General features: G+C 33.9%; 1 protein-coding gene across 3 annotated transcripts in view; it reads left to right on the forward strand.

Moving 5' to 3' along the window:
* LOC117343091 (golgin subfamily A member 4-like) overlaps window positions 1-17,308 on the forward strand; it is a 51,607-nt gene extending 34,299 nt beyond the window's left edge. The window contains exons 15-24 of one of the 3 annotated variants that reach the window (XM_033905383.1): window positions 395-442; window positions 1,903-2,027; window positions 2,697-2,868; window positions 3,542-3,586; window positions 4,036-4,104; window positions 4,910-5,029; window positions 5,298-5,345; window positions 5,622-5,708; window positions 8,437-8,472; window positions 11,088-17,308. In XM_033905383.1, coding sequence (XP_033761274.1) covers window positions 395-442; window positions 1,903-2,027; window positions 2,697-2,868; window positions 3,542-3,586; window positions 4,036-4,104; window positions 4,910-5,029; window positions 5,298-5,345; window positions 5,622-5,708; window positions 8,437-8,451 — 729 coding nt within the window. In that variant the 3' untranslated portion in view covers window positions 8,452-8,472; window positions 11,088-17,308. The remainder of the gene's footprint in view (window positions 1-394; window positions 443-1,902; window positions 2,028-2,696; window positions 2,869-3,541; window positions 3,587-4,035; window positions 4,105-4,909; window positions 5,030-5,297; window positions 5,346-5,621; window positions 5,709-8,436; window positions 8,473-11,087) is intronic. The other 2 variants (XM_033905382.1, XM_033905384.1) reach the window with 2 other exon arrangements.
* The last annotated feature ends 1,340 nt before the right edge of the window (window positions 17,309-18,648 follow it).

Below are 18,648 nucleotides of genomic sequence, written 5' to 3' on the forward strand. Positions count from 1 at the left end.
GTCGGATGGCACAATGGTTACACACTTTCTCTAATCAAGACCACTGAGGCTCAATTCCTCAATCGGATGTGAAAATGTAGGGGGGTCACATGCATGACCACTTGCGTTTCTGCAGTTGATCTGTTTTCCATGCAAAGTAAGACCCTTCATTGCTACACCCAGACCAGCAAGAGTGATATCAGTTAATAAAACTTAATTCAACAAAAAAAAAAAAAAAAATATAATAATTTATGAAAATTTATATTATTTGTTCTTTGATGAGAATATAGAACTATTTACTTCCATCAACTTATGTATCATTATGAATCTTATTTACCACACTCACCCATTTTGTTTATATGACTATTATTTCACTATTATTTTATCATGACATGTCATCATCATCATTTTGTAGTCCGGAAGCTTACAGCTAGCTGGTGATCCAAGTGTCATAGAGCCTGAGGTACACATTCTTATTTTGTTTTTAGTTTTTATCATTCGAATCTTGCCTTGCGTTCTCAAAACTTGTGCATACCTTTATTAATTGAAGGTATTTTTGTTAAAAAAATACTTGCATGAAATAAAAAAAAATGAAAGTAGTACAAAGTCATAATTGAAATTTAAAAAAAAGAAAAACATAACAAAAAAAAAACCCACAACAAAATGAAAATCATTTTTGCATGAATTTTAGAGAACCATTGTATTATTAAAAATAAAGATATCAATATCATTTTGACTTGAACTTAATGAAATTAAGATCAAAAACAAATTTTGAGATGATAAGGCTTGCTTTGACAGTATTTAAAGCAGAATATAATAAAATTTAATTGTTTGTCTTTGTTTACTTTGTATGTAAAGCTGGTGCACCTGCTTTTTAAATTGATCAAGGTTAAACAAATATCCTGTAATTACAAGATATGTTGGTGTGGATGTTGTTTTATTTATGTTATGTGGCCCTTGTCAGAGGAATGTGATATTAAAGGGAATCATGACATTATCAGAAAGAGATAGATATGCATAAACAATTTTTTTCTTTGATAGAAAGTCTACATATACATTCTTGCAACTTATAATTACTAGACCCCTCTCAAATTATTTTTACACTTCATGAAAGTTTTGTGCATGACATTATTTGATAGAAAAATCCTGATGACCTATTTTTGCCTAAGTAGTGCCTAGATTAGGAACAATAAGCTTAAGCCTATGTGTGGCAATGATGACAGCCATACTTTGTATCTATTTTTACATCTGGTAGAAATGCTTTTTCATTGTCCAGCTTTAAGCTGACAGTCAGACACCTTTATACGAGTCAGGGGTTATGTGTTGGACCTGTGGGGTTTTCAGTTATAGTAGGGCTGTTTACAAAGCATAGATCATAGGGTATTTACAATGACAAGAATTTACATCCTCAACATTTTCTGGGCATTTTTTCAGAATTTTAAACATTTTGTCATGTACGGTAATCAAGTTCATATTTAATATTCATTGTTTTACTTAAAATTTTTAATTCTTAATTTTTATACACATCTTCTCACATTATTTATTCTCACAATTTTTGCCTGAATTCCTATTGTTGATAATCTTAATCCAAGGTTACTGAAGTGTCACTAAAGAATTGAGATATATTATCTTGTAATTTTGTTCGGTTGGTGGGGGTGGAGGGATTGTTCACTTTGATAAGAATCAAATATAAACCAAAAGGTTCTTGGATTACCCAAGGAAATCCCTTGACCCTTCCAATTTTTATAGGAGAGCATTATTGGGTTTTTGAACATAATCTTAGTTTAGGGACTCCATAAAAAAAACTCCAATTAAGAAATTTCCTTAAGTTAAGTAACATTGATGAAAATGGTGCCAGGTTATAACGTATTTTATGCTACAATATAGTGTTTGACCTCAAATGTATGCTTGACCTCTGTCCAGGAGTTGCTGCATCACAACCAACTGGCCATTAGTGCTCTACAGAGTGGCAACACCAGCGGTCATCTCCTACAGAAACAGGTCATCGAACTGACCAGTCACATCCGAGAACTAAAGGAGAGGCACAGGTAAAGACTCAGAATTACCTATCATTGATTTTAGCCCCTTAATATAGTACTGGAGTATTCTCCATTATGTATAGATTATTAAGTTTATTTTGATTATTAATTACAACATGGGATCAGAATAATTATCCTGATATCTGTGTCATAACACCCATTACATAAGTTCTGTTTTAAACAGGTGCTTTAAACGCCTACATTTGCAGAAAAGTTGTGATTGGCTAAAGGTCCTCATTGTATAAAATGTGACATCATAGTTGCGAGGCATCAGATGCATTATGCCAAAGAAAAAAAACGAGGAGTGAAAACATTGCAGATTTAGATTTTATATCAGTATGATTAAATGCTGTTCTCATGGATGTTTGGAAACATGTTTAAGTTACATGATTAACAGAATATTACCCTATATTTGTTGAATTTCTGTTTCGTGCGAGTTCTTTGAAAAAAATGGTAGTTTCATTACTAAATGCTTGATAAAATGAAAAATTCCTAGATTCATTTCATAATTTTCAAATGTAAATGAGAAAAAAATATGATCCACTGTCTGTATTAACTTTGCAAATAGCAAACAATATCTGCCAGAGAGGCTTACTTTTATGCAAGAATTAACTTCTAATGATAAAACTTGTTATTATCATAAGTATTTATTTTATCATATTCACTCTTAATCGACAGACTGGAGTTAGCCGAAGCTCAGGGTCGTTTCGAACAGAACTCCTTACCCACGGCTCTACTGGACAGGCCACTGCCGACACAACCAGCTCGAAAAAGAGTGACGTTTGACCTCTCTGACCCCAACCTGGAGAGTGATATCCAGGATCTGGAGCTGACAAACATGGACCTGCAGGTCTGTATAATACATACTATATTATTAAGGCCGTGCTAAGGCCATGCTACTCACAATTAAGACTGTCTGCTGGTTTTACTGCAAAAAATGTTTACATTGAATTTCTCAGGACCAAATGGAATAGTTAGTTACTAGTATATCAGAAGTTCATTATAGGATTTTAAGATATATATGGTTGAGCCATATTTAGGGATTTTAACTTACTTTGTTTGTAAATCAGAAATTTGTAGCGTGTCTGTAAAATCTTTAGAAAATTTTACTGTGCTAGTTTCAAAGACTAAATGTTATTGACATCCCAGATTCAATTTGTATGCTGTACTTGTAACACCATTTGGTCATTCACAGTTTACATAGGATTAGGGGTGGGGGGGTTAAATGCTAACTTTAAGATAATTCTGGTGTCTCTGAGCTGTTTTATTTTGAGTTGTAAATGAGATTTCTTGTTAACTAACACTATTTTCATTTACAATACACAATACACAATTGACCACTCTTCAACAACAACAATGATTTTGACACACAACTCCAAAACTCCAAACAATATTGCATGATGGGTAATATATCTAAACACAACAACAACACTACCATGGTTACACAATTGAACAACACAACACACATGCTGTATCCAATGACAACCTCACATCACACCATACACAACATCATTATGCAACAGACCTACTTAGAACAAGGAGAACATGTCACTTCAGCCATGACATTGGTAAGCTGTTCTCATATTTTTATTTAGCTATAGGAACACCCTGTGACCCTACTTCTACCAACAACTATTAATAATGTTGTTGTGAGACTTACTCGGTAATGTTTTCGCCTCACACTAAGGATGATGGTCATCAGTCAAGGTTAAAGGTCAAAGGTCACACTTGACCAGTTTCAAAATAAAGATATCTTTTACAAGATATCTCCTGAACCCCTGGAACATATTTAGTTCACATTTACACCATAACATCACACCATCAAGTTCTACCCCTGATTGGATTTTAGGTGGTCGTTGCTCAAGGTTAAAGGTCAAAGGCCAACCTTGACCACTTTTGAAATGAAATGCATTATTTCTCAAAAGAACATGGAGAGATTTGTTTACTGATAAGATCATTAACTGCTAGTCTATCACTAGTTACAAGATACTGACTTGCTTAATGATGTCTGTTTTAGGCTCAGGTTCAGCAGCTGAGTGGAGAGATCACCCAGAGCAGGATTAGAGAGCGGGAACTGCATCAGAAGGTACTGTAGACCAATGACACTCCCTATATAGCTACCGGTAATGGTTTGTTTCTCGAGAAGCAGAGAAACAATAACCAGTCTGCACTGACATGGTTATGATCCTTGGGCAAGACACTTAACCCTAATTGCTTTGAAAGGAATGAAACTGGTCTTCCATATATTGTTCAGTGAGGTAGCCACCATCTACTACAAGAAGACTCCGCCTCAAAATGACCAATGGCTGTTCAAGGGGAGATAAACCCAACAAACAAACAATTCCTCATATTTGTTTAACCCAGTTATTAATTTACCTTCAAACTTATTCACTGTATATATCTGACATTAAGCTCATGCCTGGTAATATAAGGTCCCATTTAGTTATTGCAGTTCATATAAATTAATTCAAATCCCATCAATCCCTTAACTGCATTATTGTACTTTGAACTAGGGTATGTGTTGGCTCGGCTCCCCTTGGGCTCATTACAGGATAAGCATGGAAAGTGTGTTCCATCAGTGATAGAATAGAAATAAAACTTTAGGGAATTTGTTTTGAAAGATTTGTTATTAGGTGAAGCATACTAAAGAATGTTATATTGGTATTCTTAATGGTGTATGCTACCTGAATGTAAAGTGAAAGAGTTTTACTGAAGGAAACCATAAATCCATTATCATGGTAGTTTTAAATGATTAATGACATTGGAATAATTGAATACAAAATTCTTTTGGATAATTGAAAAGTAAAAATTCAACATTGGAGAAATTTGTCACATATAACACAGTTGTTACTGATAATACTCAATATCTACATTGTCATGTACATTTCCAGATTAATACTCTGGACAAGAGACCAGCACAGTTATCCATTGACTCCCCGCCCCTCAGTCCTGGCTTTGCTACAGATGGCACCGCATACGGACCCCTTCTAAATGAACCAACACAGATAGAGGTACAGCAGTTCTATGTATAAAATCTCTTAACAGACTTGTTGATTCAGAAAAAAACGTTAAATCACACCAATCTATTTACCTGATCTATTAACCTGATTTTGTAAAATTCAGTAAGCTTTAGTGAAATGGAAAACAGGGATTAGAATTTAATAATTATATATGCTATCTTCACGTGTACTAGAAAAGAATTTTCTAAATTTTCTTCGTAATCCTGAAAGATGGATGATTTTATCAGATTATTTAATTTTTTAATTTTTTTTTTTTCAGTACCTCCGTAATATCTTGTTCCAGTATATGATGGGCAAAGAGACCAAGGTAAGGTTCACGGAAAGACACCAGACAACAGCCTTGACAAGTTGACATCTTACTATTGTCCTAATAGTATTTAGTTGAAATTTATCTGTATTGGGATATCTGCACAAACTAATACACCTTGACATTTTGTATTAATTTTGTAGATTTTTTTGAGAAAAGGTTTCATTTTTACATTGTTTGTATAATGACTCATTCTGTCCTGTCTTTCTGTGGTACACCTTTCAAATCACTCCACCAAAATATGATTTTGTATAATATTTGAGTTTTTCCTTCCAGACATTAGCTCGAGTCATTGGCACGATTGTCAAGTTCTCGGATGACCAGACGAGGAAGATCATAGCCAAAGAAGACACTAGAGCTGCTGTAAGTTCATCATTGGTTCATTGATCTAATAATCGACCAATCAGAGTACAAATTTATCAAGAATGCTGTGTGTATAAAAAATAATATGTTTTACATGATCATTTTAACATAGTTTGCTAACTTACTAATACTGCTTATGGTCCATGTAACTGAATCGGAGTATAATTATTGTAATATGTGTGTCTCATTGGATGAGTGGTTTAGATATATTTCCACCGGAGAGGCCTGGGTTTAATCCTCACTGAACTAAAAAAAAAGATATTGTGGAAAAAAAAGAATTAAAATATTATGAAGTGAATAAACTCTGGGTATGTTAAATACAATATTATATAATTGTGTTTAAATTTGATTATCTAGAGCTGAGTACTAGGTAAATTCCTATTATTATTAATTTTTGAATTATTCGCACCGATCAAGCACCAATTCAATTCTAGTAAATATTGTGAAGATCCCACTTGCTTATTACACTGCATTGTACATGTATATCAAAATGCCCAAAAAAATGAACTCCCAAAGTGAGAATATTTGTTGAAACTGTGACTTTGTATATTGTACTGCACTGCTGGCACATCTAGACAACACCAGTACAATGTTTGCCTTTCAAACACTGAATTTCTTATGTAAGTGGTAAAACACAGACTCATTTACTTTATAGAGCTTGTGATGAGTTTGTGTTATTTTGTGTTTTTGGTATTTTGGACCAGTATCCTGAACCTACAATCAATTTGAATGTCTGTCTTAGGTTATGGTCTTTTCAATTATGTAATCCTGCTTGGGGGGAAAAATCATTTTAATATTTGAACATCCATCTGTCAAGTATAAACTTTTTAAACTCTTTGGTAAATGGAAGAAAATATATGCTGCCATGTACTTGAACCTTTGGTATGTTCTTCGAGTTATCTCCCTTAAAAAAAAGTCTTTGTATTTTCGCTTATGAGTTGTGAATAGTCCACTGAATGTCTTACTGAAATTGTATCCAGTATTACCAACCACTGTCAAACTCTTTTGTATTTGGAGGCATATCATAGTAAGGTATTATCATATATACTTAAAGCAGACACCATGGGCCTGTTCGTTTATGTGGACATATTTAAATGTAATATTTCAAACATATATGTTGACGGACCTGCAAATGTTAATACAGGCCTTAGAAGTCTCTGCCAAGGCTCGTCTGAAAACAATTTAAAATCATCAGGTCCGTCTTTATTTCATAAACGAACAACACCTGTCCACCTGGTCCGTCTGTTTGGACCGCAAAAACGAAAACGGCCCATAGCTATATGTACATCACATGCACAGTAACATTGTTAGTAAGAAATGGGAACATGTACAGAGCCATGGGACCAGAGTTGTCCAATAGGAGAGGAGGGCCTTTAGGTGAATGCTTTCACACAAGATTTGACAAAGACTTAAACAAACAGGCACCAGGTCAGGGTGATCACAGTTTTGAAAAGCCCTTAAAATTTACTTTGTGGTCTTGAAAAAAAGCCTTGAGTCCTGGTCTGTGGCCTTGATAAGCCTTTATACCTCCTGTTCTTTGGCCTTGTTAAGCCCATAAATCCTGGTCTTTAGCCTTGTTCAGCCCTTAAATCCTTGTCTGTGGCCTTGTTAAGCCCTTCAATCCTGGTCTGTGGCCTTGAAAAGCACTGAATCACAGGTACCCTGGTCTGTGGTCTATTAAGCCCTTGAATCCTTATGGTCTGTGGCCTTGTTAAGCCCTTGAATCCTCATGGTCTGTGGCCTTGTTAAGCCCTTGAATCCTTGTGGTCTGTGGCCTTGTTAAGCCCTTGAATCCTTGTGGTCTGTGGCCTTGTTAAGCCTTTGAATGCTCCTGGTCTGTGGCCTTGTTAAGCCCTTGAATCCTCGTGGTCTGTGGCCTTGTTAAGACCTTGAATCCTCATGGTCTGTGGCCTTGTTAAGCCTTGTTAAGCTCTTGAATCCTCGTGGTCTGTGGCCTTGTTAAGCCCTTTAATCCTCATGGTCTGTGGCCTTGTTGAGCCCTTGAATCCTCATGGTCTTTGGCCTTGTTAAGCCCTTGAATCCTCGTGGTCTGTGGCCTTGTTAAGCCTTGTTAAGCTCTTGAATCCTCGTGGTCTGTGGCCTTGTTAAGCCCTTTAATCCTCATGGTCTATGGCCTTGTAAAGCTCTTGAATCCTCAAGGTCTGTGGCCTTGTAAAGCTCTTGATTCCTCATGGTCTGTGGCCTTGTTAAGCTCTTGAATCCTCATGGTCTGTGGCCTTGTTAAGCTCTTGAATCCTCATGGTCTGTGGCCTTGTTAAGCTCTTGAATCCTCATGGTCTGTGGCCTTGTTAAGCCTTGTTAAGCCCTTGAATCTTCTGGTCTGTTGCCTTCTTAAGCCCTTGAATCCTCGTGGTCTGTGGCCTTGTTAAGCCCTTGAATCCTCATTGTCTCAAAGTTTTATGTTACAAAACTGATTAACTAAAAGAAAATGTCCAAATCAATGTTTCAATTAAGCCAGGAACAGTGAAGCATCAGGCTTCAATAAAATTTCTAATTAAAATTAAAAAGTTTCTATTTTGTATGAAAAATTCCTTCACAATTTATTTTGGGCTTTGAAAAGGCTGTGCATTTGTTTGCTTTAAGAGATCTGTATAGGCTCTGTATGTGATCTTGGCAGTATCAGATAGAAGACATCATTAAATGTTTCATCTGATGAAGTCTGTCTCACTGTTTGAGATATTGTAGTTTTGATGTATCTCTCGAACAGATCCAAAAGATGTAGAACAGAGACAAAGGAATACTGGTTTGTTTGTTATACTTTCATATTCATGCATGATGTGTAGGGTCTGTTTCCTTGTTTCCATAGTAAGGTTTACTTGTCAATTTGGTTAATCTTTTCTTTGGTGCTTGAAAAGCCACATGGAAAATATAGACCCAATGCCATTGACAGTTTTCTATATGATCTTAATGTAACTGGGGATAGAAATTCTGCACCATAAATAGTAATAGATTATATTCTACTATTATTGAATAACTTAATCTTGCTTATAACAAGTATTTTCATTGGATTAAAAATTGGTATTAACATACATGTATTTAAAAGGATGACTTTAGCTGTTTGTAAGTTGGCTTTTGATTGGCTGATAAGTGTTTTAATCATTTTAAAAGCAAAAAGTCCATCAATGAATAGCTGAATGATATTATTGAAGTAATAATATCTAAGAGAAAAGAGTCCTTCAATAAAAGTAGATTTTTACGGAGTTTATTGTAGATTAAATTATAAGAATGAACTTGAGTATTTTTTTTATTATGTTATGGAGCCCTTAATGAACATAAAAATATATTCAATTTAATCCTTAATTGACTCTTGCTTAATAATAAGTCCGCCTCTTATGGTAAAATCAATGTAAATGCGTAATGCCACATAACGTATCATATGATATTAGCGTTCCTGGCCTCCATCAGCTTTCAAGCTTGGAGTGAAACTAAGGGAAGTCACTCTTGTAGATCAGAATTATATATGTGTAGGTCTAGCAGAAATATATTTAGAGAAGAAGATTGAATGTGATTTATTTGATCAGCAAAATCTTTCTACCTTCACATACTTGTGAAAAAGTCATATTAAAAGTATATTATACACATGTGCCTGTATTTGTGTGTTGATACAATTATTTATTTTGTCACTTTCATAGCATAAAAAACATGTTCTATGGCATTTGCATTCAACTATGTTTTCCAGTTAAAACCAAGTGTGACACAATACCTTAATGGTTATTTCGCTTGACTTATTGTATGATTTATAAATAAAAGATAATTAATAAAAAAAATCTGCTTTGATAGTAATGCTATTTGTGTAATTTTTTAAAAAATTTTGAGTATAGGGTGTAAATAATTCCAAAATGAGAAAACTAGTCATTGCTATTGAGATTTGGTTTAGGAGTATAGGGTGAAATAGACAATCTTACCTGGGTATTGTGTGGTTATTTATTTCTAGTCACTTGTTACCTCCCTTTGCTTTATCTATGTTAATGTGAAATTGTATTAGTACATCACATGATGATTTTGAAAATGGTTGGTCATTGAAGTTATTTGGTGTAGTGTGTCATCTCTCTAGACTAAATAGAATACACAATGATATACCTACTGCCGAGAGCTACATGTACACCCTTGCTTTCTATTGTTATGTAAGCTTTACATTGATTCCATTGTCATCGCTTGCTTATGTTGAGCATCAAAAACCAGATTTAAAAAAATTCTGGCAGAGATACAGCAAAGTACATGAAGAAACTGCCAACAAAATTCATAAACATTGATGTAGAAATTTAGTATGACTTTAACCATGATGTAAATGACTAAAATGAACAGTTTATTAATCATTTTCAAATATCCCAATAAAATATTATCAGACAAAAGAAGAAATTTTATTAAGTTTACAAGATTTTCAGCCATGTGATGTACTTACAAATCTATTAGGATCATTACCTATGGGAATAACTCTCTTATAGCTAGAGATTGTCTGGTGACAGATAGTACCAGACACGAAGGAAAGTACTATACCAATCAGACACAAAAATACTGTATACATGTAGTTCTTATACTCTTATGGGATTTAATTTCGCTATTTTCCTGGTCATTGAATATAGAGCGAAAATAAACAACCAGCGAATATAAATATGTACAAACAAATAAATAAAAGTGATTACCCGTGAACAAGATCTGACTGGAAAACCACGGAATTTTAGTCTCATGAAAATTAACAACTATACAGTATATGAGAGTTGTTGCCTTGGGAGTGTGCCTTATAGACAAATGGTGTCAGCTTGTGGGCGATTGGTTTTGGTATTTCGATGGTTTATTTCAGCTCACCTGAGCTGTAATGTAGATATTTATGAAATGTTTTATTTGATGTAGGATATCGATAACAAATTGATATGTAATTGTCCTATAATTGTAAATTATGTATTGCATAAAATTTGAAAAAAAAGATATTGATGTGTGGTTTACATATCCGTCGGATTTCCACAAAGTAAATTTGTGCTTGCTTATAAGTGATTTTGATAATTTTACAGCCTATATCCTTTAAAAAGCAGATACAGCTGAAGTATTATTTTGATTTGTAATTTTTAATCTACAAACATGTGACACTTTACTCCACAGATATACTGGTTTAAAGCATATAAAGTCACATATCTTACTGCTAATTAGTTACAAAATTAACGCAAAAATATGCATCTGTAGTTACATTTACAAGTTACGCTGAAAAAATATTGGCTTCTAAAAATCGAAAGGATGCTTAAATTATGGAAGAAATGCTAGTAAAATATTTCATTTTATTTTGCTGTAAACATAAAAAAAACAATGTTTGCTTGTCCATGTTATGTATAAGATTTAATTAATATTCGTCTTTTGGTTTTACAGGGATGGATGCCTTCGCCAATGCATTGACGAGTTTGAGTGTGGTTTATCACATACATCAGATGGATAATAACCTGGTATTCATTATGTAGACCACTCTTGGGAATTTGATAAAACTATGTTACTCTTTTGACACCCAGTGTACCACGAGTTTCACTATTTTTAAGCTCACCAAGAGCTAGCAGAATATCGCGGCAGATCCAGAAAAGTGGCCTATTTATAAATGTGTGAACATCTGTGTACCGACCACTAATGGAAAACTTTGTGGAGTCCTTAAAGGATTTAAAGGAAATGATGGTATTTATTGAGTAAATATGTGTATGTATGTGTAATATTTCTGCCTCCATAAAAAAGGTAATTCTTTTTAGGGGTAAAGAATTATTTATTGAATATAGGAATGCGGCATCTTGATTATTGGTCGGATGATCCAAAGATTGTGTTTTTTTTCTTTGCGTGGTTATCTTGTATCTGGTTGTGTGTGGGTTTGATGAAAATGAGGTAGCTGCTGAAAAATTTGGTCATGAATGAATTTTTATTACAAGTTATAATCAGAATCATACATATATATTACAAATATATATTGTACATGTAGTGAAAATAATCTTTGTTGTTTTGATTTTGAAGAGCATTTGATTTGATAATGAAAGTGTATTATATTTTCAGTTTTTATGAAGCCAAATTTAAAAATATTCAATATTTGAATACTTTGTTCTGCATTTAGCAATCGGAAAATACTGAATGATGAAAGTGTTTGTCCTGCTTCATGTCAGCCTCATTAAATCTCAACTAACCTTGTCATATATGAGAGAAAAAATACTCCTTCATATATATGAGGGGGGTCAAAAAAGGTAGTAAAATTCTTGGGATTATGTTTTGCGATCCCTTGAGCTGGAACATCCTTAGCAAAAATGCAAGAGTCCTATAGCCATGTAGTAATACCACGGTAATTTGGATGGTCCAAGTGGTTTTCTTTAACGGGATTGATAATTTGGCTCTGGTAGATATAACCATGAAAAATTAATTTTGTTATTTTAAATTTTGATTGTTACTTGTTGATGAAGATGTTCAATTTGACATACTTAGTAGTTAATATCAGGCTACTGAGAGTTTGTTTAGAGGATTATAAGTGTGATGTTTGGCTAAACTTGGTTGCATTGATATTTAATTTGTTCAGAAAACTATTGGTTTACTGTGATTTATTTGTTTTGCTCCTTTAAGATTTCTATGACAGCTGTGGGGGATTCATTCAATCATAACTGGGTTATTTCATCTTCATTTAGAGTTATCTTCTCTTATTGCATCTCCAAAATGATGCATTATGGGATTACTTTGTTTAATGTATATAAAGATATTTATTTGTTACCAACAGGCAATTTAAGAATTACACATATTATACATGGTATATTGTATATATATGTGTTCAACTGTCTATTACATAGTATATAGGAGATAGAGTGCATTAGGTCAGCAAGCCGCCAGATGATTTATATATGGCCTATCAAATGTGCATTTGGTCAGGTACAGTTTATTAAAAACTTGCATATGAGTTAAAACATGGACTTGAATATAAAATATATTATATGACTGGTTTAAATGAGTGAAACATCATACGTCCTTGTGCTGTTTCCAAGTATGCATCGGTATATTGGGTTAGCTTCATTGTTGGGTCCCATGAACAGCCATGGTTACTTCGTGGGAGCATCTCCTTGTAGTAGCTGATCTCTACCTCACTGAACAAAGCATGAGAGGACGGTCACATGTTATTTAGGGCATTAATAGGGTTAATTGTCTAACCAAACGACATGACCACAATATTGAAGAGCACAACATGTGATCTCGGCTTTCTGAAAAACACAAACCACCCTGGGTAGGGTTCAGACCACAAACCTCTTATTGATCGGCATCAAGAGGATACATTGTCCGGTGCACTTGAGCTGCGATGAGTACTGGCAGAGTTACTTACCATAGTCTCCAGTATATTTAAGTAATATTACTCTTTAAACTTATTTTCATGGTTTGCAACTTTCCATTTGTTCTCGGAGGCAGTTCCCAATGCCCCGATGGAAATTTTCACCAAATTAGAAATAATTTTTATATTTTGATTAAGTGGTTCATGATTGTTATAAATTTACAATGGTGAAATGGAATAATGCATATACACATAAAAAGTTATCCTTTTCTCAGATGTGTTCATAGGCTCTACCAATTTAAATTATCTCCATCTGTTAAATTATCTCCATCTTATTGCACATGGCAACAACTCGATAAGTCAAATTTTTATATCTGTTTCTAGTGTTCTTTATGATCTCTTCCCTTTTTTGTTTTTGTTTCTGTTTATGTACTTTTGTTCAGCTTTTATATACTGCAATGGTTGTTTCCTGAGTGGTTCAATCATTTAGTGCTGTTACCAAAAGTTTGAGAGCAAAATTGATTTTGTTTTGGTGCAAAACTAATGAAATTGACCATAAACTTTCTTTTGATAATTACTTTTTCAAGGTGTCTTTTTTCTTTTTTTTTTTTGTATGTGCAAAAAAATAACAGGAAAAAGAAACCATCAGAAATAACAACCTCTATAGTATATGTATTGACTGTGTGCTTCTGTTTTGTTCTGTAAATGCATGTACAGTATGTGTATCTATATATTTAAAAATACCGTAATTATCTGCAAATCAGCTAATGACCACAAATAAGCTGCAGGACCTTCATTTTTGCAGAATCATCAATTTTGAAATTATAGTTAGCTAAAGTAGTTCACAAGTAAGCCCTCCCCAAACTTACTGGACTTTAGTTTAGGTAAGGATACATGTAAATGTATAGTACTAAACTTTTAAACTGGGGAGAGGGAGCTCATTTGAGGATAAATATGACATTATGGGAGAGTTTTTTAAAGGATAAATATGATACTAAATTTAAGAATAGATACAGTACTAAACTTCTACACTAGGGGAGGGGCTTATATGAGCATAAATATGGTATTAAATCTTTATATTTCGGGAGGGGGCTCATTTGAGGATAAGTATGGTATTAAACCTTTATACAAGGAGAGGGGGCTTATTTGAGGATTATTATGGTAGCCTGCAGTTAGCAATATTAATTAGCAAAGTCTGTGATTACAAATCTGCTAAGTATTTAATCATTATTTTTTATCTTTACGCTCTTGTTTATGTGTGCTGGTTTTGCTTTGTTTATTAAATTATTTGTTTATAAGTGCTTTGTAAACACCAATGTACTTAAAGCGCTTTTTCTTTTTATACATTTCTATATTATTCAGAAGATTTTATGGATGTGTTCGTATTCACTCCTGAAGATTTTAAATAGTCATGACATTAAATCTGTTATAGAAACATATCGGATTATAATTAAATTTTACTATGAAAACTGTATTATACATGTGTAGGGGAAATGAATTAAGTTACCTGTGCATGTAATTATGAATTTTTCAAACTCAAGTTCTATGCTTTTGCTCATGATCAGCTCCTTGTAATTATAATGAACCTTTTTGAGGAACATTGAGAGTTGACGCAGAAATACTGTTTTGGGTGTCAGAATTTTACTATTTGATTGTGTGGTATGAAATAATTAGTCAAAAGAAATTTGAGCACAGAATTCATGGTTATTCATAAGAACTGTTTCATAATCCTGATACCAGAGCATGGGGAAATGCTGAATCTACAGGTCTGGATAGAGCACAGCCTTGTTGGATTCTTGACACAAATGACCAAGTAGAGTCTTTTGGGTTTCCGATAATACGGTTGTAGCTGGCATTGATTTTATCAAGGTTCCTTAATTTAACAATATTTGTTAGCTAGAAATTATTATTGGGTTTAAGGGAAAAATCTTAATTGAGGAACTTTCTTAAATTTCTGTATTGCTTTCTTATGGAAAATTTGAAGTTAAGGAATTTTGATTCTGTACTTTTTCCTATGCAGAATTTTAAGGAATTTCTTTCCTGTTAAGGTGAAACCAGGGCCATATATTATGATAATTGGTTCAAATGTCCACATCTAGGCACATCTATGATAAAAAAACAGGAGGAGAGGTAGAGATGTAATAACAATGTATTGTTCTTTTGTCAGCAATGTATGTAGCCGGTGTTAAGACCGTTGTAAAGATTTATAAAGGCATCTTGTGCAGGATTGTGAATTCGTGAACATAAAATATCCATAGTTCTGGAAAAAAAATAACATTAATCATTTTCCATTTTGACTGGGTATCTTGATAAATGAATTGTGTTTAAAACACATATTTTGGAAAAGTTAAGATTATGGTGTTTGAATGAGGGTGATGCAAAGCATTTTACATTATGGGAGATTTTAAAGGTTTTGACATGTGAAAAAGGGTCATGTAAAACTAGTCTAGCCAATTAGGGAACTTTACAGGGGAGATAATTGTTTCTTGCATTGGCCAATTTCAATGACATCATATATAAGAAGATATGCCATTTAGGGACCACAATTGGAAATTGATACAGGTTTTAATATAATTTACAAACATATTATACATTTGATATAGAAAATGTCACTGCATTGATATATGGTATAGCTTTGGTAGTCCTTTTAACTTTGATCCCAGCAAATATTTCTTAATTGTTGATTGTGAAAAAAAAAAAAAAATGTTACTACCCATAAGACAGTTTCTTTTAAAAGGTTAAATTTGTCCCCAGAGCACTGGCTCACTAGGATAACCAAGGGGTGTTTGAGTTAATTAGGAACCTACCTGACAAAGATACTATGGCATGAATGAAAGATAATTATTTTTGTTTGTAATGTTAAACCAAACCAGTCTCTTGCCTTTCTACATTTTGCTTAGCTTGAAATTTTAGAGGGAAATGCTTGTTTTTTGCATTGCATGGAGTAATGTAATTTGAGAGAAATACCGTCCTATATTTCATTATATGTACAGAAATGTATACAGCTGTATGTCAGTTTTATCAGTCCTGGCTTGCCTTTTTGGATTCTGTGAAATGAAATTTTCAACAAAGCTATTAATAGGTTGTGTAAAACTGCTTTAAAAGTGAATGAACAGATATGTGCATTAAAAGAATATTGTGTAAAAAATGAAACAGACTCTTTGAAGCAAAAATTGTTTTGATAAATCCTGATCAATGCTCTGTTGATAATAAATTATCATTAAATCTTTTAATTAAATAAGCTTTCCTGTAAGATAAGACAATATTAACTATATGCATGTATGATTTCAAAATAATCACAGAATAATTTTTAAATTGTGTTATTAAAGTAATGAAAATTTATTGTGAAAATTGCACCAACAATTCTTAATTACATGTATTGTTATCTGCAGCACAGACTGTGCCACTTGCCTTTATTGTCATTGTTTACCTCATGAAGGTGCTACTTGTTTCACAAATTGATCTTGTGATGAATCTTTTTCAATTTTGACCTCAGCACCCCGGATAAGTAGAAATGTGATTACATGTGCAACACTTTCCAAAATTAATGGTAAATGTAATTTGTAAATTTCAATTTCCATAGAATCTTGGTATGCACAAAACTGATATATTATGTCATTTACCAGAGCTTTTATACTCCAGTTCTTTTCCAGTTCTTAGAATAAGAAATCTGTTTTAATATCACTCAGTATTGTAACTATAGCTTTAAATGAATCCATGGTATGGTTTAGAAGCATTCAGTTGAAATTACTTTTTTAATATTTGTTTTGACTATACATGTCGTTACTGATATCAGTTGCAGTTAACATTCCACGACAACCATTCGTAACACCACCATCCAACTAAACAGTTCAGTCTTCTAATGATCCTTTATATAAGATTAAGTGTGTAAGGAAATGAGCTTGTAGCTTTGTAATTGATGCCTGTATGTGGAGCGTATTTGTGGAATCTTTGTTTCTGAAGCAGACCATGCACAGCTTCTCGTTGTAATGGGTTATGTGCAATTAAGTGCGTGACTTTAAAAGAGATTTATCAATCATCTGGGCTCTATTTCATCAATATTCTTTAATTTTAAGGAGCTCCTTAAGTCGACATTTCCCGTAGATTTAAGAAATTTCTTGAGGGATTTTAGGTTAAAGAATGGTGATGAACCGAGGCCAGTACATGTACAGAAGATTTGAATTGTTTGTTGAAAATAGAACAATAGTTTTATCACATTATTTGAATGTGTATGTCACGTGATAAACTCTAAGTATATGATGAATACAATATTGATATATGGCTATTAAAGAAACATATATTTCACTCTATTTAAGTCTTGTGAGTTTTCGCTTGTTCTTTGTGTACCTGTTATCAGAGGCCCTGTAGAATTGGGGATTGTTTTTTTATCTTTGTGTATTTTTACACCTGTTATCAGGGGCGAAGAATCTTGGCTTGTCTTCTATTTACAATGAATTTCTGGCCCCATTACAACACCTGGGATCTTTAATCTGTCCTTTTTTTCCTCACTGCTGTCTCTCAGTGCTTTGTTTTCTTAATCTATGTGGCTCTTTGACACCTTCCTCATATGACCCTTGCTGTGTAGAGAGTGTTAAATACCTAAAAACCTATTATCACGCTGGAAATGAGACACTGGAAGAGGAGATGAAAAACCAAGGGACGTGAAAACTAAAATTTATTAGTACCATCCCGTTGAAAAATGAGCCACGCGTGGTAGAAGGATCATGGATACTCAAATCCTGTAACTTATAAAATTACCACGGAGAGGAGCTCATTCTGTTCTTTATCACGGACAACGTACCGTTCATGTATATTAAGTAAGAGGGCTGATTGATATGTTGTGAGCCTCGTATTGAAGGAGGTACTCTAGGATGTCCTTTTTAAGTCCTACTATTCTTTGACTATATAGAGCTGTGTACCCTAGGACTGGTCTCATTTGGTTAGTTTATATCGACGAGGTAGCACTCTAAAGTAAACAAGACAAGCGGCTTTGTAAAATGGACAAAATCGGTGAATGAGATGTGATCCATTATTTGCATAAAAAAGGTTTAACACATAAGGATATCCATCATCAGATGGTAGCAACACTAGGGTAAGATGCCCCTTCATATGCTACAATAAAAAGGGTGGCGGAATTTAGGCGCGGCCGACAGAGCCTTGGGGACGAACCCCCGTCCAGGAAGGCCTGTTAATGTTGGAACCCCAGAAATGGTCAATAAAGTTCATGATATTGTTATGACTGACAGATGAATAACAGAAAGATATATAGCCAGTAGAGTTGGCATTTCTCAGGAAAGAGTACATCCCATTCTGACCTAGGATCTTGCAATGGGAAAGCTTTCGGCCCGATGGGTACTATGACTTCTAACAGTTGATCAGAAACACACCAGGCGCACATTATCGCGTACTAATCTTAACCTTTTTGGGGAAGATCCTGCCAACTTTCTTCAGAGATTTGTCACAATGGATGAAACATGGGTCCATCATTTTACCCCAGAGGTCAAACAATAATCGAAGCAATGGAAGCACACTGGCTCTCCCCCGCCAAAGAAGGCAAAGACTGTTCCCTCAGCTGGAAGGTCATGGCCTATGTTTTCTTGGATGCAGATGGCATTCTGCTGATAGATTATTTTCAAAAGGGATACACAACCAATG

The sequence above is a fragment of the Pecten maximus genome, chromosome 15, assembly GCF_902652985.1.
Source record: "Pecten maximus chromosome 15, xPecMax1.1, whole genome shotgun sequence".
Taxonomy (NCBI): Eukaryota; Metazoa; Mollusca; class Bivalvia; order Pectinida; family Pectinidae; genus Pecten; species Pecten maximus.